Below are 23,736 nucleotides of genomic sequence, written 5' to 3'. Positions count from 1 at the left end.
GTTTACCATCCATGCCCTGGCTAACAAGCGCCCGTCATCAAATCTTCGAGAGTCACCGTGTCCCCCGCGTGGCCTGCGGCGTACTCATCGCATGGTGGTCAACAAACGGGGACAGCCATTCAACCCCTGCCCCTCAGGAGGCGTCGCCCGCCCGTACATTGGGCGTCGGCGCTGAGACTCGCCACGTCACTGCGTCCCGGAATCACCCTCAAGCACCAGCCGCACCAGCTGCGCGCATCGCCCCTGACCTCGGGCCTGAGTATGCGGTTGCCGAAGCCCGTCTCGTCGACCCCCTCAGGCACGCAGGCCCCGACGCGCACCATGCGCACCAGCTTGCGCTTGACCCTGCCGCCGATGCCTTCAATCTCGTGCCGCTCGTACCCGGGTCCGAGCTGCGGAGACGGCGTCCGCTCGTTTTCGTGCCGGAGCCCGTCAAGGAGCAGAGGCCCCATGGGCATGGCGGTGACGGGCGACGTTGCTTGATCGGCGGCCGCACCAGAGGCTGTAGAGGTGGCAGACGCGGCTGAGACCAGAGAAGGACCCCCGGGCGTAGACCCAGGTTCGCCGTACCCCCGGGCGTCCTCGGCATCACAGTCCACTTCATGTTCAATGTCCTTCGCGGCAAGGCAGCTTGTTTCGCGGCCGCAGATGACACCCCGGTCGCCATCACCGATGCCCGTGCCCAGTCCGCCGAGAATCTCTCCATAGTGGCTACGCCAGTGCCAAATCCTAGACAATTTGAAGTGAAGTTGTATCAGTTGAATGAGTCCATCTCTCCCGGCCATGGTAAAGGCGAGGGAAGCATACTGCTGATATTCACTATCCATATTTCGAATGCCACGTCCGCACGGCTGACACAGCCAAACGCCTCTGGTGTGACAAGTGCAAATGATTCGCTCGACGGCCTCGGAGCTCATCGGCGTGCACGCGTCCAAGGGCGGGCTTAAGAAGGTGGCTAGGGAAGCGCGAGCACACGTCACGCACAATCGGCGATGTCTCTCTCGCAAAGCGACTGGCGCTGGCGGCTTGATGGCACAGTTCTGTATATAGAAACTCGCCCGGCTCCCCGTGTTAGCACCTATGGTTAGGTTGTCCCGCCAAACAGCAGATACGAAACGACGGTGGCGGCGCAGGGGACTGGACTTGCCCTGCAAATCACCTCGCTGCATCTCCGGCACTCGTGGACCATGTCGCGCGCGCAATAGCCCGACTTGCCGTCGAAGCTGCGCCCGTCTTCCATGTAGTGCCAGTTGCTGGCGCGGGCGCGGAATCGGAGCACTGCATTGCCGTTGACCGGGGCCGCTTCTCTGGAGCAGTGCAGGGTCGAGGTGAGAAGGATGGAGCGGTATTGAATGAGGCTGTCGTGAATGCCTCGACAGACACGAGCGAGCGCATCAAGGGTGTTGAGGTCGATGTGCGAGGCGACGGCGATGACAATGCTGGCGGAGGCGAGAGAATGGGCGTTAGTGATGCGGCGAGAAAGCTGGGAGCGGTGCAATGAAGGGAGATGCAGACGCACGGATAACAGCCAAGGGCCTCCGTCATGGCATTCTGGACACGGGACCTCGAGTCGGCGTGGCTGGAGGTGTTGCCGTCTTTGGACTCGTCGCGGTCACGAACGTGCATCGGCGCAGCTCTGTCGGCGGCGGACGTCGACGGCCACGCCACAGCGTCAGCCGCCTCGGGCTCCTCATCCAAGTCGACAAAGCGAGCCATGTTTGTTCCGCGTGGACGAGCAAGGCGTTGAGTTGGGGCTGGTGGGCCGCCGCTGGGCCTGGGCGGAAAGACGATCGGGATGAGTCGACGTCAGAGGATCGATGACGACGGGGGACAGGAGAAGCGAGGCATCAATGATGGAATCAATGATGGACAGGTGATACGGAGCTCGACGAGAGCATTGCTGGAAGACACGCCGCGTCCCCCATTGCACGTCGGGCGAGGGAGGCTGTTCCGGGCAGAGGGAAAATGGAGGCCAGGTGATGGAGGAAAGGCGCCCACGCCGCCCGCACGAACCGGCGGCGGTGGCGGAGGCGGACGGAGCCGATGTTGCCCCACTCGAAGCCCAGCAGCTGCCCCGCGTTGCCCGCCAACAGCTGGTGTCAGCGCGCTGGAGGAGCGGCTCCACACGCGGCCTTTACACTGATGGCCACCGCTTGTAGGTCCTTGGCCCTGTACGATGCACGAACTGTGAAGCTGGTTAAGTACCGCTACACCAGGCAAAATAGGGACACCCCCATTGGGAAGTGTTATTCATAACGCGTATCGACAATGGCCCTTCCAACACATATCATGCGTTGCGCCGAGTGCAAGAGCAGCAGCAGCAACTACCCTAGAGGCTTAATAGAGTGCTCTTTGCAGCCAGGCTTTCACGTCCTCATATAGACTCTTGTGTTCTCTCACACTTAAAGAGACCTTTGCCGGAGCATTTCTCTCCCCGCTAGCATTCGACGCGGGATGTCGCTTTGCCACCGCCTGTTCTGGAACCTCAGCGAGCCATCAATATTAACCGACTTACTCAGTCAGAGACGCGTTCGACAGGCGACAAGCACAAGACGCAAGCCATTTGTATCCTGCTCCTTCTCCACAGGCCGTCTTCACCTATAAGATGACCGGCCGTGGCAGATATCTGCTCCTAGCAAAGACAAAGGCGATTCCTGCCAAGGCCAAAGCCCCCCCTATGCTCACCATTACCATCCTCCCCGGCATTAAGCGACGCTTTCGCTTCGTCGCCGGCTGAGAAAGCGAACAGAGTCAGGGCCCCGGTCAACCAACAACAAAGGTATCGCAAGGGCCCAGGGTCTGGAAACTCACCTCGTACGTAAAATCGGCGTAAACCGGAAATAGGCACCGATACCAGAAGTGTAGCTGCGAAAACGGGTAGTTCATGGCGTTTCGCGCCTTGCTTCCCCTATTGTACCAGCTGCTGCACCCCGCTGACCACACCGTTCTTTGCAAATCCTCCTGTATTTGGTGGATGTAAAGCTCTTCAGCACCGCGATTCACGTCGACTGTTATAGCATCCCCGTCGATGATTGGCTTGATGATGCGCAGGGAGTAATTTATTGTGTTCTCCGAGGCCAAGAGAGCTGAAGTGGCTCCAGACCCTGTATTTGGACCTATTTGACGCATGTCAATTCCTGGCATATGCCCAAAACCCCCCTTTACCTGTCTTCTCACCGTCTTCTAATGCCTAGTTCGTACGCCTTCCACTTACCAAGGATCATGAAAAAATTGGGGAACCCGTTCAAACACGTCGTGTTGTATGCGCCAGGGCCGCCAAAAGCCTCCCAGTGCTCAGTTACAGTCTTGCCGTGCCGGCCGATGACATTGATGCCTGTCAGGAACTGATTCGTTTCGAACCCAGTCGCCAGGACTATCACATCGGCCTTGGTGAAACCGTTTCTGGAGCGTACACCATGTGGCAGTACCTCAAGAATGGGGTCGTCCGTTAACTCGACGTTGTCGGCATGCAGGCTCTCCATGTAGCCGGTATCGTCGAGGATTGTTCGCTTGCAGCCCAGCTCAAAGTCCGGCACCAGCAAATCGTGGTACTCGGCCGGCGCTGCAGACTTGATATAACACTTCGCCAACGAGGACGTGCTCCGGCGAAAGGCGGCCGCGGCCAGGGTCATGTAGATGGCTCGCATATCATTCTCCGTGGCCAAGAAGGCGAGGAATCGGAAGAGGTAAAAGAAGCCGGGTACATATCTGCAGAGGAACTGGACCAGCGAGGTAACCCGTGCCGACATTTTAAATCCGGGAAGGATCCAGTGCTTAGAGCGCATAAACTGAGTTACCCGCCTTGCCTGATCCCTGATGGCGGGCACAATTTGGGTGGCCGTGCAGCCGTTTCCCACGAGGACAACATTTTTGTTACACAGGTCGATATCGTGCCTCCAGCGCGACGCGTGAAATACGGGCCCGCGGAAGGACTCTATGCCAGGAAGATCAGGCTCGCGGGGGTAGACCAGCTGGCCGGCTGCGCTGAAGAGGAAATGACTCTCGTGGATGAGTATGTCGCCTGTTTCACCGTCGCATATTTGCATTCGCCAACGCCGCTTCTCCTCGATCCACTCGCACCGTTCGACAGCGGCGTTGAACCTCATTTTCTGAAGGAGACCGTACTCATCAGCTACCCTTGATATGTACTGGCATAACTCATCGTGCGGAGCAAGAAAATTCGACCAATGCGAGTTTGGAGAGAAAGAAAGGCAGTAAAGGGCGCTGGGCACGTCGCTGGCGCAACCTGGCCAAGTGAGTGAGCCTCAGCACCAACCGGCAGAGAGATACTGGCTTGCGGAATCACGCACCGGGATACTTATTCGCGAACCACACCCCTCCGACGTTTCCCTGACGCTCGAAAAAGCAGATATCTGTAATACCATACCATCGTTTGAGCGTGGCGCCCAGGGCGACGGCCGAAAAGCCACACCCGATGCAGGCGAACTGGCTATAGCTTGCTGCCTGGTGACTTTCCTGGCCCTGGCTCATGTTGGTGAATCTGCGTCTTTAGCTGCCCGTGGTAGGAATACGTGAACGGCCCGGCACGGACTGCCAGGAGTTGGAGAGTGCTTAATAGTTTAACCCATCATCCCCTAACCTTCTCGGCTGGAACCACCTCCGCACGAGAGACCCACAAGCACTCAATATTCATCGGCTGCCATGCCGATCCTCGATCAACGGGAGCAAAGTGGGCACCACGGATGTTGAGGGGAATGTTTCACTGCACGATGCTACATATGCTTAGCGGGCAGACTGAGCCGCCGAACAAGAGTTCGAGACTGCGGGGGAGCCAATGAACCATGTCCACGTAGTGATAATTGGGGATCTAGCGCTTTACGTCCAGCATCAAGCATGAGGAAAACGAGGATAATCGTCTGCGTGTATACGAGCGGTGTGTGCCGAAAAGATCCCCACAGGGACCCGCGAGCTTTGCCGCAAAGGGAGCCATAAATATTAAGCGTCATCTATATGTATAATGCTTACAACATTCGGGGAAGCAACTGCCGAAGAGGTCCACGACCAAGAAGCGTTCTATCGCCTAAGTCTTCAACCTTGATGCCAATTGCGGAAAAGAGCAAGCCTTAATCAACGCGATAGAAGCCCGTCGATTTCGATGTTTCCACGGATACCTCAACCAGTCGATTGGCCTAACTTAGGCCCACATGACTTAAGTACCACTCGGTCGAAGCTCTTTAAAGAATACTATCAATATAAGGGAATTAAGGACAGCCCTAGGCAGATTCGCCTTGCATTTGTCTATGAAATTACAACTTTTATCTATCCAAGGAAATACAATTGCAAAAGATACTTCTCGGGCTCCCTGAGCTGTAGCAATCCCATACTGGTGAGAGCATTACGTTGCAGGTGGCAGAAGCTATTACCTTATTTAAGATACAGGATAATATCAGCTACTTTACGTTGAAAATTCAGAGAATAACAACATAGCAGTCGCGGCATTAAGGGACCTCTTTTGTTTCAAAGAGAAGCAAAGGGGAGTCTGCTGCTTTAGACATATCGTCAATCTCATAGCCAAAGCGCTACGGCGAAAGAAATGACTAACTGGCAAGCTTTATAACCTTGTCCATTGGATTTATTAGACCAACAGGTTGATGTACCCGCTTTAGAATTTACGAGATAAGATAAAGAAACTGGTCGATCTTATGAGTGACGATATGGCGCGTCGGTTGTCCTACCACGAAATGATGGACCAAGCTCTCCTTTGCGAGTATCTCAGGGGGGATAAGCAAAGCAAGCATAAAGGCCAGGGACTGGAAGCCTCTTGATTTAGCTATCTAGAGTAGAAAGAAGGCAAGATCGTTATAGAGCGATAAGGATGCTTGCTACAAGGTTCTGCGGGGAGCTGCGTGCATGGAATGTGCGAATAGGGTATCCAGACTGTCGTAGACTGATATTCCCTGAGTGACAAGTCCAAACCGCGTCCAAACCGCGGTTTGGACCAACAGTCCTCTTGATAGTCTGCATTGCTAGGAGAGCTGTATGAAGTAGCCAAGCATGTATGCGATCAAACCCAAGCGGAACGACCTCATCCTGGCGACTACATGTCTAAAGCTGTATGCGGTGCAAGCTTGTCTTACGGTTGTAGGGGGTTGAGTACCTACCTGACCTGGGCAGCATCTACGCCTATTCTACGCCTCAGAAAATTGCTGCTCTCTTTGTGAGACTAGAAGTCTGCTCAACTCGAAGTATGCCGGCGCCTGTCGTCTAAGATTGGGCAACGCACTTCTGTGCTGTATTCTTTGGTCGTCTACGAAGGCTCACCGTGTCCATGGGATCAAGATTGGTGGTGAATGTCCCACAAGGGTCCCGCGAAAAAGGTACTCATCAGTTCCTAGAGATTTACCTGGACCATGGGCAAACCGAAGCCTGCACGCCAACTCATGCGCGCGATGCAATGTGCTATCAGCTGCCGTTGGCCATCGCCTTATGTAACTGTAACCCGGCTTCCCGCTATAGGTCTACAGGTCGAGCGATCACCAGATATCCACGGCGACGAATCGGGGCCTACTGTCCACGAGGTAAGCCATGGGAAAGCGAATAGGAAGTAGGTTCGTCTTTTGTCCCCGCATAATTCATTAATCGCCGGGCCTGGCGAGCCAATGATGGCGACAGTAATAAGGAGGAATGGCGCCACCTCCCGGTCGTAGGACGAACACAGCATCAAGCACCGGGCGTCTTATTAACCTTGACCCATTCAGATCAAGACACATAATCTGGAGGCAACCATCTACCTCTCCGGCCTCATTTAGGCCTGTCCGGTCGGGCCGGAAAGAGGAGCGTATTTCCCCGTGCCGCTGTGGAAGATTTTGTCTTGTGATTGGATCACTCTGTTGCAGCCTACAGTACTTTGCTGTCCCTTGGGAGGTGCGAAGACTGCCTCTCGCAGGGATCTCAGTCACTTCCGGAATACCATCAGCGATACATTCGTAGCCCCCGGGTTGATGAAGTACTCCGATTTCTGCGGGCGGCATGTCTCGGCACATGTGAGCACTCAGACAACAGCCCGGCAATACCCGGGAGTGGTGTCAGTTGGCCACTTATACCCAGTTGAACCCTGGAATCAAAAGAGGCCCGGCCCGTCCGGACAAGAGACTGGCTTAGACGAACAACTGATCAGTACGTCCTTGCCCCCCGAGGCCATCAATAGTTACACCATTGTCGGTGAGACAAAGGCACTGATTGAGATAGGATCGCCCTGGATACGTGCACCTATCGCCGCTGAATCACATTGATAGACGCCTTGACTTGCAGGACTGCCGGCCGCGGCGGGTGACGGTCTTGATCGGCGATGATGACGGCGTTCGTCGGCATCCATTGAATCGCCACTGCCAGCCAGAGACATTTGGTGTAACAACCATTCGAAGGCTACATTTACCCTCGTGCTGCCTTCCGCCATCCTTCGGCAACGGAAAACTGCCCACATTCAACTTGGGATCTTTTCTCTGCTCTCTTCTTCTTTTCGTCTTGTTCGCAAAAGCTTTTGCCGGGGCGTGTTTCTACACACATCTGCTGCGAGTCTTGAACGCCCAACTCGGGTGTCTGCCCGCCCACTGACAGATTCGCGGTAAAAAAGTTGGGCAGAATGCATCAATCGTGGCTGCCCCTGTCTCTGCTCCTTTGGGCGGAGGTGTCCTCGTGTCTGAGAAGCCCCCACATCGAGGACTCCCCCTGCCTGCTGGAGGGCCAGCATCACAAAGACGAGCTTGATCTGGGGGCCCGGGACAAGCAGGCTGTACTGTCGCCGAGCGAGGTCACGACCGCTGCAAGCGATGCGAAGGTGAACTTGAAGAGCGGCCAAGACTACACCGTCTTCTATCCCCAACAGGAGCAAGCCATCTGGCCCGTGGTGCGGAACAAGGGACCCGACAAGGCGGCCAAGCTTATCCTGGAATCACCCGACTTGGGCCCGCTGGGAATATCCATCGCCTCGATCTATGCCTCTTGCCCCGGGACGCGTCCGGGATCTCCGAAGATCCGTTGCGAATGGGACAACACGAAGGCCGACTTCTCCAAGTGGTCCAAGATCACCCTCAAGTTCACAGGCAAAGTGTCACGGCACCAACCTGGGTTCCGTCACGTGCATCCCTGTACTTAGTCTAGACTCTGTTCCACCTCCGTAGTTTGCCCTCCTCACAGCACAACATAGATCTTCCCTGGCATCCTAGGTCTGCCCCGTGATAGTTTGTGCTGTCTACTATCGGCTGCGCCGCCATCCCGATTGTACACCTAACCAGAGTTTTCCCATTCGACACCCCAAGTCCCACGCAACGAGATCACCACGCCGCGAGCGGCCCAGCCCTACCCTCGATCACTGGAATTTTTCCCCGCCCTGCCAAGACCATGATGAATCCCCAGAACCAGGCGGGCGCAACCCTCGCCGACGCTATTCATGATACCTTCCCAAACATCGCAGCTGCCCTTCACCGGGTCCAAGCTTGTGACTGCTCCAGCCTCGCCTCTATGCTCCAAGACCCAACAGACGACATGTACAAGAACCAGGTCGAAGCTCTCTGCCGCGCGGCCGAGAGCGCAATGGACCACTTCATCAACCAAAACGCCAATCTAGAGACGAATCGCGGAATTAGAAACACACCTCGCCCAAGCCCAAGGAACACCCCGGACCCAAGACTCCCTTGTCACCCTCGCCGATGAACTAAGAACTCTGCTGAGCGCCAGACCAACAGAATTGCGCCCTGAGTCACGCCCCCGTCGAATGATGCCAAACCCCAACCCATTTGAAGGCGATGAGAAGGATGTTAAGAAACGCCAACAGCAATATGTCAACTGGCGCTCTCAAGTGCTCGAACTTTTGCTGTGGATAAGAGTTTCTTTGTCACCGATTTTATCAGAATCCAACACATCGCTGGCCTGCTTGGAGGATCGGCCTCGAAGCTCTACCGCAAGAAATTCGATTTCATTATTGAACATGAGGAAAACCAAGCCATATGGCCATGGCAAACCCATACCGACTGCCTGGCGGAGATGAACAAACAGTATGAAACGCTTGATCTGACACTTTCGGCTTCACAAGCCTTTGATAACCTTTGGATGGGCAAGAAACCCTTCCAAAACTTCATCGCTGACTTTGCCGCCCTGGCCGAGGTGTGGAAAGACTGAGACCCAGAAAGTTGAGTCCTTGCAGCTCAAGGTCTCTCAGGAACTCGCCAACGAAATGACGCACCAGCTTGTCCGCCCTGCTAGAGACAACTTCTCTGAGTGGTGTAAAATGTACCAGACGATCTACGATAACCTGTTGGCCAAGGACCACCAGGACAAACTGCGCTCAGGACGTCTAGGTAGTCGACCCTACCAAGGCCAAACACACCAGCAATTCCAACAACGCCAACAGGCTGACGCTGGCGACCCGATGGTTTTGGACGCTACGCGCCAAGCTAGACCTACGAGGGAGGACTGCTTTACTAATAACCTCTGTTTGTACTGCAAAAAGCCCGGCCACTTTAAAAGCGATTGTGATGAAAAGAAGCAGGCCGACGCAAAACGCAACCAGGCCTTTGGAACATATAAACCTAGCTATGGGTACAGTAGAGGAATGGGACGCGGCCAACCTGGACAAAACCACCGCCCCTACAATTACCAAGCCAGCCAACAACACAACCCACCCGTTTCCCAGCCCCAATTCCCTGCGTATCCCCCAGCCTTTCCAAGACTGCGATCCCTCGAACAAGGCTATATTATAGCAGACGAGGAAACAAGGACTACACCAACCCCCACTCCCTCTGTCAACACCCCAGCCTCACTTGAGCACCGGGGAAAAGAATAACCTCCGCCCAGAGCCGCGGACGGAGGTCAACGAAGGAACCAAGGATGCCGGAATGGATACGTCGCTGTCTCTCGAGCCACAAACCTATCAGACTTAGGTCAATAGACAGCAAATCTCTACTCATTCAAGCTACCTTAGTCCCCGCGCATACCGACCCCATTGAGGTGACGAGCCTTATTGATAGCGGATGCTCTGCACGGGCATTTGCGGACCGTAGCTTTGTCAAGACCCGGAATATCGTAACCCAACCAACGCCAACAAAACGAGCCCTCCTCCTCGCCGACGGGAAACCGGCTGGCTCAATATCGGAATACTTCATTGCACCAATATTGATAGGATTGCACAATGAGCTCTGCCTATTCTTTGTTACAGACCTCTCCCCGGACACCCCTATCATCCTTGGACTCCCCTGGCTGCAACGCCACAACCCAAGCATCGACTGGTCCAGTATGTCCCTGACATTCACATCCCCATACTGTCACAACTTTTGTTGCCCCCAAGGAGTTCAGAACGCATCTGCACCGGTGCTGCCCGACCCGCCCGGCAACTACCACGACCTACCAATCCCGGGTGAACCAGCCCGACGAGTCTCGTTCGACCTACCAACCCCTGGCAAACCAGTCCGACGAGCCTTGTCCTACCAGCCTCCAATTGTCGAAGATTCAGAGGACGACCATAGCAACTGCTCCAGCACTCTCACATCAGTCCTCAACGGTCGACGACTCAGAGGACGATACTAGCAACTGCTCAAACACTAGCGAAGATGCCCCCGTCATGACATTTGAAGCAACGCCAATATCTAGCAAGCCAGCGCGACGAGTCTCATTCTATCAGCCTCCAACAGTCGAAGACTTAGAGAATGATAGTAACGACTGTTCCAACGCTGGCGAAGATGCTCCGGTTATGACATTTAAAGCAACGCTGACCCCAGGCGCAAATCACTACCGTACCCAACCCGAAGAATCACCAAGGCCCCGAGTGCCGAGCCCAGATGATCCCCAATCAGCCGAGAACTAAACCAGCCCCGACTCGTATGACTGCTGGCAGCCGTCATACAAAGCCACCACCAAGACCTCCGCTACCTCCACTCAGCGTGCCACTTCCAAACCCATCTCGCGACACCGCCCTAGAACCATCAGACCGACCAGACCTATCGAACATACGGCTTACAAACGCTACAAACTTCGTCCAATTCTGCCGCGACCCAACCGTTGAGGCGATGAAAATGACATGGGATGAGCTTGATCGACTGGATAGTAGTCGCCAGCAGATGAAATACCGCCTACCTGACCTCCCAGAGGAATATTATAAAATGGTAGTCCTTGGTATAAGCAGCAAAAACATGGACTTCAGCTGGAAGGAAGCAAGACAGCTCTTTCCTAATGAATTGCACGACTTTGTTGACGAATGCTACTCACCAGCCCGCCTAGCCAAGATCACAGATGCCGATATCGAAAAGTTCATGAAAGGCAAGCCGGAGCGAACAGCGGATGACGTCTTGAAGAAGCTCCCGATATGGCTCCGCGACCTCTACGATGTGTTCCTACCTAAGCTCGCAGACAAACTTCCCCCGCAGCGCTCATGGGACCATAAGATAGAGCTTCTGACTGGAAAAGAACCTCCGTACCAAAAGACACGCCCAATGAACCCACAGGAACTCAAAGTCATACGGAAATGGCTGGATGATAACCTGTCTAAAGGGTTCATACGGGAGTCCCGAGCCCGCTGTGCAGCACCACTACTCCTTGCCGCGAAGCCAGGAGGTGGTGTCCGGATCTGCCAGGACTACCGCGGTCTTAACAACATCACCATAAAGAACCGCTACCCACTGCCTTTGATCCGTGAGACTCTAGATGCCCTATGCAACGCCAAAGTCTATACGAAACTAGACATTATCGCCGCATTTAACAAAATCCGCATCGCCGAGGAGATATATGGAAAACAGCCTTTATCACACGGTTTGGCTTGTTTGAAACATTGGTTATGCCGTTCGGCCTCTGCAACGCCCCAGCAACCTTCCAGAACTACATCAACCATACCTTATTCGACCTTCTGGATAAGTTCTGCACCGCCTACCTTGACGATATCTTGATATATTCAACAGATAAGAAGCAACATAGGAACACGTCCGCGAGGTAGTCACACGACTTCGCGATGCAGGCCTCAGATTGATATCGACAAATGCGAATTCGAAACAACTAGGACGAAATACCTTGGGCTGATCGTTACGCCTGGAGGTGTCGAGATGGACCCCGACAAGGTCTCTACAATCCTCAACTGGAAGCCACCAACAGCACTCCGCGACTTACAAAGATTCCTCGGCTTTGCAAACTTTTATCGCCGCTTTATCCGTGACTTCTCCAAGATCACCCGGCCATTAAATGACCTCCTGAAGAAGAGCACAATCTGGTCCTGGGAGGTAGAACACCAAACCGCCTTTGACCGACTGAAAGCCGCATTCTCCGTAGCACCGGTTCTAGCCTTATATGACTATAATAGGAAAACTGTACTTGAAACAGACGCCTCGGACTGGGCGTCTGGAGGAGTCTTGTCCCAGTATGATGATGAAGGCGTACTGCGACCTGTAGCCTACTTCTCGTCAAAACACTCGGCCCAGGAATGCAACTACGAGATCTACGACAAGGAACTACTGGCGATCATTAAGGCTCTGGAAGAATGGAGGCCTGAGCTTCAAGGGACCCAAGAACCCTTCGAAGTCATCACGGACCATAAGAACCTTGAATATTTCACAACAACCAAGGCTCTAAACCAACGACAAGTCCGCTGGTCCGAGTTCCTGTCAGGCTTCAACTTCCGTATTGTTTATCGACCAGGCACCAAAGCCGTCCGTCCAGATGCGCTAAGTCGAAAGCCAGAAGACCAACCCAAGCGCGCAGACACAAACGACGACCGCATTAAGAACCGCCAACGGACCATTCTGCCAGAACACATCTTTGACCCAGAGGCCCTGGCTGAACTGACTCGAGAAGTCAATGGGAATTCGACCTCGCTGCCGCCCCGATAGACGTTATCATGCCAGCCATGGACAAACCCATCGATGAACTGGTCGATAGAGCCTACGAAAATTCAGAGATGGCCCAAGACATGCTGACGGCCCTGAGAGACGCATCAACCCACCGCCGCTGGCCCAAGAAATGGCGAAAGGAACTTCGCGTAGCAATGGCAGACTGCTCTGTCATTGGGAATCGCATATACTACCGCGAGAAGCTCTTCATACCACCCAACGATCAGGAACTAAAGACCCAGGTTATTTACCGTACGCACTCCACAGGCCCTGCAGGACACCCCGGGCGGATAAAGACAATCGATTTGGTTAGCCGAACTTACTGGTGGCCACGCATAACCCGAGACATCGAGGAATATGTTAAAGCCTGCGAGCTGTGTGATCGGGTCAAAGCCTCAAGGTCGGCACCCCCAGGATTCCTCCAACCACTGCAAGTGCCATTCCAAGCTTGGTCAGATATATCCATTGACTACATCACGCCCCTGCCAGAATGCGAGCGCCATGGCAAAACATACCAGCATGTCCTCGTTGTTGTGTGCCGATTGACAAAGATGCGCCATTTCATCCCAGTTGTAGGCCTAACAGCCGAAGAACTAGCCTCTGTCTTTATCAGCCGAGTCTATTGCCTCCATGGCACACCCGACAATGTCATCTCCGACCGCGGTTCCCAATTCATCTCCGAGTTCTGGCGCCAAGTCTCCGACCGCCTAGGAGTTCGACTCCGCCATTCTTCCGCCTTCCACCCAGAGACAGACGGACAAACGGAACGGATCAACGCAGGCATCGAACAATATCTGAGAGCATTCATGAACTTCCACCAAGACGACTGGGTCGACTGGCTCCCTCTTGCCGAGTTCGCCACGAACAACGTTACATCTGAGACCACGGGAGTATCACCATTCTTCGCTAACTATGGGTTTCACCCCAAACTCGGCACTGAACCAACCAAGCCACTGCCGCCAAACCAGTCCGCAGCCCAACGACGAGAGTTCCTCAAAGCAAACAACATCGCCGACCGCTTTGAGCGTATTATCACTCAGCTGAAAGCCCTTGCAACCCAAGCCGCCAGACGCTACGAGGAGAACGCCAACCTCAATCGAGAAGATGCTCCTCAGTACGCCGAAGGTCAAGAAGTCTACGTAAGCACGAAGAATATGAAGACAAACCGGCCGATGAAGAAAGGAGACGACAAGTGGGCAGGACCATTCCCAATTCTGAAAGTCTACCTCGTTCATGCTTGCTTAAACTCCCGAGGAATGAAGATCTTTCCCGTGTTCCACAACTCGCTCCTACGACCGAAACCAGAAGCAAATGGTCTACCCGGCCAAGACGTTATCAACGAGGCCGAGTCAAAAAACATCCGAGGACGAGTCCTAGAACGCGATGACGAGACAGGAGAACTAGTCGAAAAATGGCTATTTGACGGGCTACTAAATAGCCGCAGAGACGTTGATGGCCTACATTACCTAGTCAAGTGGAAACACTATGACCCTACCTGGCAACCGGCTAGAGACCTCAAAGGACATAACCAAGTACTCCTCGACTTTCATAGAGTTCACCCAAACAAGCCAGGCCCCCGGTCTGGGCAAGAAGTAAAGGGCACAACTATATACTTTGTGCCCAGGCCGCTCTTAGTCGTTTAGGCTGTTCGAGGACGAACAGCCGTTTGGGAAAGGGTACTGTCACGGCACCAACCTGGGTTCCGTCACGTGCATCCCTGTACTTAGTCTAGACTCTGTTCCACCTCCGTAGTTTGCCCTCCTCACAGCACAACATAGATCTTCCCTGGCATCCTAGGTCTGCCCCGTGATACAAAGCCAGTCGCGGAAAAGTCGAGTTCCCCCTCAAGCTGACGTCGTACGTCCAGGACTCAGCTACCGGCAAGCTCAAGGAATCGGATCACCAGAAATGGCAGCATCAGTGGGAGACGCGTGCCGCAGAGACGTATAAGCAATCCGATCCGTCCGTCTTTCCTCAGCCGCGCACCATAACTGTGACTGCTGTCCCCGGGGCCGAGGACGAGCGGCAGCGGCTGAAGCAGCAGTTCAAATGGGCCGACTTTCAGCCCACGGGCTTCTACTTGAACCCAAACGCCCCACTGACCGTCTCCGTCTCCGGCGTAAGCGGGGCCGGCCGGAAGCCCGAGATTCTTGTGGGGACCCCGGCCTTGGTCAATCCGACGCACCTGAAGGAAGTATTGCCCACAGGGCTGGACTCCTCCGGACCGCTGGGCAACGGTAACCATCAGGTTTCCCACCCGCTTGGCGGCATCATGTATATCCGCTACACCCACGCTGCCGGCCAGAGCGTACCGCGCGTCACCGTCACCTTGGCCCAGGGGGACGCGGCCCAGCCGTTTCCGCTATACCGCCAAGGCGTGACGACCTTGTCGCTGTGGAAGAAGCTGCTGAGCGTCACCAAGGTGCCTTTCGCCGAGCACACCGGCAAGCGCGTCATCATGACCGGACTGGCGGCACACGCCAAGATTTATGCCGATAAAGGGCTGGATCAGGATGTGCTATTAGATACGTACGGGAGCATTATCACCGCCCAGGACGACATCAGCGCTCTCACCTCCAGCGCCCCCAGCCCTAGAGATAGACCGAGCTCACTGCGTCCTATAGTCGTGCAGACCAGGACGGACGCCAACCCAAACTCGTCCAACTTCCGCGCTGCTGTTCCCGCCGGCAACCACAAATATATGTACTGGCAGAATGTTACACGCCAGTCTTGGATGATCTGGCACGAGCTCGGGCACCATCGCCAACATAGCTATACGTGGAGCTGGCGCGACATGACAGAGGATACCGTGAATATCTACAGTCTCGCTGCCCGCCGCCTCGTCCCCGAGATTCCTAGCAAGGTTATTACGCACGGCACCATCAAAGAGTGGGAATATGCCAAGAAATATCTCGCCCAAGACCCCAGCATGAAGGTTTTTGAGTCGGCCGGCCATTTCGTTCGCCTTGTTTTGTTTGAACAGCTCCGTGTCGTGTTCGGCGACGCCTTCTACCATCAACTTCACAAAAACTCGCGGGCGGGAGAAAACAAGAAGAGCGATGCCGATAAGAAGCACTACTTTATGACCCAAGCGGCGCAGCTTGCGGAGGAAAACCTGACTGACTACTTTACGAAATGGGGGCTTAAGCCTGAGCGCCGCACCATCGACGAGATGGAGAAACAGCCCGACCCGGTTGAAGACTATACAAAACGACCCGTCTACGGAGGTGAGAAGGATGAAGCGAGGCACTTGGAACTTCGGGGGGTTTAAGTGGCTCGAAGCCTGCAAAGACTACCAGCATCTGGGGTTGGCATCAAATTGTTACAATCTTGTCCAAAGATGAGTTCCGCGTTAAGGGGGAAGAGGTGACATAAGGGAAGATTCCGAGATTGCGAAGGAGAGGTCCAAATGGCTGGGGATTGTTAATTTGCTAAGATGGCTTCGTCATTTCATTTCAGCCCAGTTTCCGTATTTCTCCCCTGACTCTCGTTTATCTTGTGAAGCGATACATACAGACTTTGCATGAAGTATGAAGCACATAGGCCATGGCTATTTACTTGACTAAGAGTAGCGATGCCAAGCAGCTTCTGGACGAGCTTATTTTGACCTCGCAAACCAAGTGCACTCAGCCAGCTGATACCGAACCGCGGATGGAGTATAATGGCTACGGCAAACAGTGGGGAGTCGCTGAGCTTGGTGAGGTATTCATCCAGCCTCTTCCAGGCATTGTTGATTGATGCCCGGATATGCGCTCGATGATTGTCCTGCAGATTGCTTTTCTTTGAAACCTCAGTTGCCGACGCATCCCCACTTGGGAGCCTCTCTGCTTGCGGACACCATGGCGGGGCGACTTTTATGGACCTTGACTTAGGACAGCTCACCGGAAGGAAGCGTCGGTCGTTGCATGGAGTTCTCCACGAAAGTTTAAGCTCGGCCAACCGTTGGCGGGTTCCTGTCTCGGCCGGTGACGGCTTTTGATTTGGCTCCATGGTTCCAGTTAGAGCCCACCACGTTCGCAATAGGGACACGCAGTTCAAGGATACGTGAATGATGTTGTTGAGGAGAGTGGGCATAAGAAGCCACAGTCATGCCCAGTGGACCTAATAGTCATGCACAAGGAAGCCTGCCTGACCAACATGACTCCCCTAGCCTAAGGACATTATATAGGCCTAACTTAGGTATAGGAATATCCCAATGCCCTCTTTTGGCTAGCTATATATGGTCACTGTACCTATATAAGCCCCTCCCTTGTCCCAATAGATAGACCAAGACATACATCACTAAATTCACCTTTCTGTGCCCCTATTTCTTCTACTATGCTCTTAAGCCACTGCTTGAGAGTTATGAGCCCGGCCTGCACGGCTAGATCATCTTTTGCCCGCCGATATCACCTTTAAAGCTATTTACGAGCTATTAACGCCGTTATAACGCTTAAATCGTAGTATTAAGGCAAGGAACCTAGCTATACTAAGGGGCACTACTAGAAATATACGAATTATATAAATTATAATTACGTATCCCTTAAAGAAGGATATTACTTATTAAGCTAGAACCCCTTATTTTCCTAAGATAACGTTAAAGGAAGTAAGAGGGGATAATTATATCGTAAGACTAAAGGAAAACCTCGATTGGACCCTATAGATTAGGGGGATTAAATCGTAGGCCTAGACTTATAAGATTTAGGAATATGCTAACCTAGACGGCATAAAGGAGCTTAAATAACCCTAATAGCCGGACTAGGAGCAATTTATTATTAACCTTAGAGGGAGACCTTCCTAACGAGAAGAAGAAACTAAGGCTATGTTCTTAGCGAGGCGAATAGGCTATAATAAACGATACTAGGATATAAAGGACTCCTTTCGTAACCTTAAGAAAAGGTTCTAGCTATAATTCGATCGCTATAAGGTCTAGTAGAAAGCCCTAATTATACTTAAAGAATTAATTAAGAAAACGATTAGTAAAGGGCTTTAGGGGATAACCCTAATATATAATAGCCTAAGAGAGAAAATTAGGGAATTAAAGAAGCAAGCCCTACTTTTAGGGGTAGAGGAGAAAAAGCTAATTTACGAGAGATATATAACCTCTATTAATAAAAGAGGCACGCAAGACTAGAAAGCATAGGCAAAATAGCTCGACTAAATTATTATAGATTTATAAGACCTTAAGGTTAATATACTTAACGATATAAGAATTAGATAGGATTTTCTTATAGTAGTAGATAAGTAGGACCTATATTAGTCTATAATAATAAGGGCTCTCGACCTCTATAACGAAAGACACGGTAAAGATTAACTTCCCTTAAGGAACCTAATCGCTAACTTTAAATAAGAATATACCTATAGGAAGAAGTCGTAACTACCTATAAAAAGGGGAAGCGCTAATTAAATCTCTAGGAAATTAGATACCTAAGCTAAATACGCTAGCTATAAGTAGCACGTTAATAGCTTAATAAGCTAGTAGGAAAATTGCTACTTACTATAGGTAATATATAATAAGAAGCCCCTATTAGGCTAGAAATATAGTAATCTAGCTAAATAGAATATCGAAAAACGGCTAAAGGACTATCTAGATAAGAAAGCAAAATATATAGCCTAGACCCTTAATTCCTACCCTAAAGGAAGAGAACTAGCAGATACTATTATTAGTAATAACGGGCTAGGAAAGACTATTAACACGGTTACTCTATCTAGGGTAAATACGGCTATTAAGGGAACGCCGTTACTTACCGATAAATTAATATACGACTTAAGGGCCGATATTAACCTCTTTAATAACCTAGGTTAGTTTTAGGAAGGAACCTTTAAGTAGGGTTCTAACGATAAAGTCTAGGTTAGAGACTAAGCTTTTAGGGTATAAGGAATAGGAATAGTAGTTATCCCTATAATTAACGGTAGAAAGATAACCTTACTAGATGCCTACTTTATCCTAGAAATACCGATAAGTATCTTCTTAGCTAGGCTAAGGATAATAGCAGGGATATTCTAGAACCAGCTCCTAGGATACCTTTATTCGGAACCTATAAAGGAGGTTCGTATTAAACTAACCGACTTCGAAGGTTAATTCGTAATAGGAATACTCCTATAGCGTAAGCGGGTATTCGCAGTTATATAAGCGCCTAAGCTACTAACTAGGGGGGTAGGTAACCTATAGCATCGCCGCCTTAAGCATCTTAGTCTAAGATTACTAGAGAAGCTATTAGAAGCCTGCCTAGGCACTAAGCTTTAAGGCCCTATAATATATAGCTATTAGATATACGTAATAGGGAAAGCTAAGAGGGAAGTCTCGAGAAAAACACTATCCTTAAGGCCTAAAAGTCCGGGGGTATAAGTTAGCTTCGACCTTTACCCTAGCCCTATAATAGTATATAACGGGGAAAAGAACTTCGCCCTATTTACCTATATAGATATATCTATAAGGTTCTATTACCTAATAGAAAGAAAAACGGGTATTAAGGATATCTTTAATAACTTCGTAGCGTTACTTAAGACTTAGTATAGAATTAAAATAACTATATTAGTTACTAATAGGGAAAGGGCTCTTTTAATAATAGAATAAATAGATTATATAACTAATAAAGGGATATAAGTTATATAGTTAGCCCCTTTAACGCCTACGTAAAACGGTTATATAAAGAGATTAAGGGCAATAGTAAAGGAAAAAGTAAGGGTTATAAGGCTTAACTTAAAGCTTCTAGAAGAGCTATAGCTAGAGATATACCGTATAGCGGTATACCTACTTAATATAATACCCTTCGAATTATATAATTATAGCTAGTAGAGCCTATATAAGCGTTAGTAGACCTAGATAAAAGAAAATAATCTACTATATTACTATATTAAAGATATTAAACTAGACATTATATATTTAAGGGTCTTTAGCTATATAGCATTCTTAATAATAATTACGGTATTAGAATATATTAAGTTATATAAGACGTAATTACCCCTTAAGTAGAGAGCTTATATCGGCTACCTAGTAGGCTATAGGTCTACTTAATAATACGTTATATAGATACCGTTAATTAGATAGAATAAACTAATAGTATTAGCTAATATATAGTTTAATAAGTCTATAAGCTACGATATAAAAAGAGAAGAGTAAGCCTAGCTAGTCTAAATATATAGCTATAATATCCTTAGAGATATAGCCGTAACTAACGTTATAGATAGCAGGGAACCTAAAACCTTTAGGGTACTAAGTTTATCCGACGATAATACGGTTAACGGTTAGACGCCGGAAAAAGCAATTACCCTCTTATAGGACCTATTGCCCCTATATACTCCGGAAGATTAGGGATTAAAGACGCCCTTATAGGGATTATATAGATATATATATCTTTCCCCTCCGGAAATAGTAGGCCTAGGGATAGAGATTTTAATATTACCCCTTCTACCTAATACTATATTTAACACGAAGTTACTAAGCTCTATACCTCCTACGCCCGTAATAGATACTATAGCTAGCAACCCCTCCTATATCTCGTTAGGGAGATAGCTTAAAGATACGATACCTATATTAATCGACTCGTCTCCTTAAGATAAACGCAATAATATACCTCTTAACCTAGGGGGTAAAGGAACGATTATAGTATAGGTTTAAGAAGATAACCCCTAGTCTATAAGGAACGGTGTTCCTACTATAAATAAAGCAGCTATAATATACTCTCCCGATTAAATAAGCTAATAAGTAGTATATTAATTATAGACAAAATCTTATCCTATAGAGCAAGAATCGCTCGTTATTTTGCATGTTATTATGCATTAAACGGGTTGCCGGTTATCGTACAATCGGGAATCGAAGGAACAGAGCTAGCTTAGAATGCTAGCTAAGACCTCTTAAGAACACCGGCACGACCAACCTCCTTTAAACACGAATATCAGGGGAACTAAGACACTTCTAGAGTTACTTAAAGTATCACGGAATTCCCTAGTCTTAGGGCTATACGGCAGCCTAAATCAGGTCCCGAAAGGTTCTTCCGTTCAGCTACAATTGTCTATATAAGATAGCATATCCGCTAGTAGATAGATAGAAAATCATTAACTTTAACACCTCTTCCACACACCAATACACTACCAATAAATTCCGTTGAAAATCCTACCTTATACTCCTTCTTCCCCTCTATCACGTAGTCTTACGTGATTCCTTGATTTCCCAAAATTCCGCTTTTGCTCATATACCTTTAGAGGTTATGAGCCCGGCTTCTCCTTTTAAGCCGGAAATCAACTACTTATACCTTTGAAATTCCTCGTCGAAATATTCAATTAAAATTCCTTTCGAAATTCCCCCCGACTTCTTTTACCTTCCTACGCTCTTAAACTCCCGTCTAGACTTCTCGATCCCTACGAACGAAATAATACCGAATTTATATAAAATAGGTGGACAGAAAGAATACGAATTTACTAGACTTAAGGGAAATTCAAATTATACCTTATGGACTACGAGGATGGAAGCTATCCTACAAAGAAAAGCTTATTGCTGCTCTAGAGCAAGCAAATTATATACAGACTACGGAGGCTTTATCTATAATATTCCTTCGAGTCGAAGATGGTCCTTAATGCAAATTCGGCATCTAAAAATGCTAAAGAAGCGTGGGATAAGCTTAAAAGCTATATAATCCGTCGAACTTTTCGTCGAATTATCTGCTTATTAAGCAGCTCTTTAATCTTAGTCCTCGGACTCTGATTTAGAAATACCTTTATAAGGTAAAGGAAATCTACGAGGATTTAAAATCCGTAATATAGAAATTCCAGAAGTTGTTCTTATAGCATGGATTCTTAATTGCCTTAATAAGGAATTTAGAAGCTATATTATAAATATTACGCAGAGCCTTAGGCATAATTCTGCGGCGTTTACCCTCGAAACCCTTACAGCTAGTCTTTTAGACGAAGCTAGAAGAATAGAGGATATAGACGAATCTTCGGAGAAAGCCTTCCTAATACGAAGGAAGCCTTAGAAATCCCATAGAAATTCTACGGATACTCCTTATTGTAAGGAATGCAAAAAACCAGGGCATTTTATAGCAAATTGCTATAAATTACACCCGAATAAGGCTCCGCTTATTAGGTATTAAATAAAGGAAAAAGGACGATAGGACTCGAATTTCTAAGAAGAAAATCTTCTTCTTCTTCTTCTTCTAGGAAGAAATCCCCTTCTAGTAGCATTTCTACTACTAATAAAAGAAGGAAGGCTCGAATTACCGAGCTAGAGTCCGATTCGGAAGATAGTAATAAGGTCTTAAATATAGCTTCGCAAGAAGAAAATATAGACCTAGATATCGACCTTATAGACCTCTCTAGGGCCCTGACCCTATGCATACGTCTAAGGATTTAGAGGTAATTTTAACCTCTATAATTACCCTATAGCAGAAGCTAATAAAGACTCTCTTTTAGGACCTCTAAAAGCCTCGATTCCTAGAATAAAGGAATTAGTCTTAAAGGCAAGAGAAGGAGGATTTCCTAGTTATAAGAATAAAAGGATCTTTGATTTTATATATAATACCGAAGCTACTAGGCATATAGTATCTAATAAGAATTTCCTTATTAACTATAAAGAAATTAAGTCTAAAGTTTGCTGGGGAAAAGCTTCCTTTATATTAGTAAAAGGAAAGGGGGACTTAGTATTTAAGTTCCCGCATAGTAGAAAAAGGTATATCCTTCGAGACTGCTTTTATATACCTGAATTAGGGTAAATATACTATCCCAATCTTATTTTAATAATACCTATGCCTTAATAGGAGGAAATAAAGTCCTTTTATTAGATAATAAGGCTAAGGTCCTTACTAAAGGATTTCTTAGAAATAAATTATACTATATTCCTATAGAACCTTTATTAGAAAGCCAATCGATCCTTATTACGTCTTTAAAAGCAAAGGATATAGATTTTTATACTTAGCACTTACGCTTAGGGCATATAAATAGTAGGGCTATTTTAGAAATATTAAAAAGATATAATAAGGATATAAAAATGCCTCTAGAAGAGGAAAATAAAATAAGGCAGTGCGAAATATGCATTAGAGCTAAAGCAACGAATAGGGTTAATAAACAACCCTCGTATAAGTCTTATTCCTATTTAGAAAAAATAGTATTAGATATTTGGGGGCCAATTAAAGTGCCTACTTATAATAAATATCACTATTATATTTCTTTCCTAGACGTAGGAACCCGATATCTAGAAATATACCTTCTTCGAAAAAAGGGAGAAGCTCTAGATAGGTTCCTAGAATTTAAAAATAGGGTAGAAAATAACCCTAAAAATACTAGGATTAGAGAAGCATTTTCTGATAATGCTAAAGAATTTATATATAAAATAAAGCTCTATTGCGAAAAGAAGGAATTACCTTTAATTCTAGTCCTCCTAGGACGCCGGAATCTAACGGTAGAATAGAAAGAATAAATCGTACTATATTAGAAAAAGTACGAGCTCTTTTATTTACTGCTAGGCTTCCTAAATATCTATGGGGAGAAGTTGTTTTAACAGCTACCTATTTATATAATAGATCACCGCATTCTGCGATAGGATTTAAAAGTCCTATAGAAAAGAGGGATAATATAATACTACCCTTCGAGACCTTAAATAAAATTAAGACCTTCGGAAGCCTTATATATTATAAGAATAAAGACCCTAAAGATAAGCTAGATAATAGAGCTTTTAAGGGAATAATAGTAGGCTATTTAGAAAATGCATATAAAATCTGGGATTTTTCTAAGAGAAAGATTACTATCTCTAGAGATATTACTATACTAGAAAATAAATTTATAAAAAATCTAGAAATCTCTAGTAGTAATAATACCTTTGATTTTAATTCTATTCCGAATAAAGATAAGCTAGAAAGCTATATCCCTATAGAGGAAGCTACTAGAGAACCTAGAGATAAAAGTCCCTCGCCCTCTATAGAAGAAGAGTCTCTAA

At 48.7% G+C, this 23,736-nt stretch overlaps 5 protein-coding genes across 5 annotated transcripts; 3 read left to right on the top strand and 2 right to left on the bottom strand.

Annotated features, from left to right (window-relative positions):
• Nucleotides 1-119: 119 nt before the first annotated feature.
• Nucleotides 120-827, bottom strand: HRG_10754 (uncharacterized protein; the record flags this gene model as incomplete). Its single annotated transcript, XM_044869224.1, has 3 exons — nt 120-502; nt 566-729; nt 808-827. 3 exons carry the CDS (start codon nt 825-827, stop codon nt 120-122), a joined length of 567 nt encoding a protein of 188 aa, XP_044715573.1.
• Nucleotides 828-2,763: 1,936 nt separating this feature from the next.
• Nucleotides 2,764-4,491, bottom strand: HRG_10753 (flavin-binding monooxygenase-like domain-containing protein; the record flags this gene model as incomplete). Its single annotated transcript, XM_044869223.1, has 3 exons — nt 2,764-3,116; nt 3,215-4,246; nt 4,311-4,491. The coding sequence occupies 3 exons, from the start codon at nt 4,489-4,491 to the stop codon at nt 2,764-2,766; spliced, it is 1,566 nt and encodes a 521-aa protein (XP_044715572.1).
• Nucleotides 4,492-7,603: 3,112 nt separating this feature from the next.
• Nucleotides 7,604-8,116, top strand: HRG_10752 (uncharacterized protein; the record flags this gene model as incomplete). Its single annotated transcript, XM_044869222.1, has 1 exon — nt 7,604-8,116. One exon carries the CDS (start codon nt 7,604-7,606, stop codon nt 8,114-8,116), a length of 513 nt encoding a protein of 170 aa, XP_044715571.1.
• A 3,931-nt stretch (nt 8,117-12,047) lies between these two features.
• Nucleotides 12,048-12,827, top strand: HRG_10751 (transposon Tf2-1 polyprotein; the record flags this gene model as incomplete). The annotated part of the gene is made up of 1 exon (XM_044869221.1): nt 12,048-12,827. The coding sequence occupies one exon, from the start codon at nt 12,048-12,050 to the stop codon at nt 12,825-12,827; it is 780 nt and encodes a 259-aa protein (XP_044715570.1).
• A 68-nt stretch (nt 12,828-12,895) lies between these two features.
• On the top strand, nt 12,896-16,098 carry HRG_10750 (peptidase m60, enhancin and enhancin-like domain-containing protein; the record flags this gene model as incomplete). Its single annotated transcript, XM_044869220.1, has 4 exons — nt 12,896-13,079; nt 13,425-14,141; nt 14,193-14,332; nt 14,677-16,098. The coding sequence occupies 4 exons, from the start codon at nt 12,896-12,898 to the stop codon at nt 16,096-16,098; spliced, it is 2,463 nt and encodes an 820-aa protein (XP_044715569.1).
• Between the last annotated feature and the right edge of the window lie 7,638 nt (nt 16,099-23,736).

This window comes from Hirsutella rhossiliensis, assembly GCF_020360975.1.
Source record: "Hirsutella rhossiliensis strain HR02 chromosome Unknown scaffold00017, whole genome shotgun sequence".
Classification (NCBI taxonomy): Eukaryota; Fungi; Ascomycota; class Sordariomycetes; order Hypocreales; family Ophiocordycipitaceae; genus Hirsutella; species Hirsutella rhossiliensis.
The sequence above is the reverse complement of the archived record's forward strand: the minus strand, read 5'-3'. Positions and strand labels throughout refer to the sequence as shown.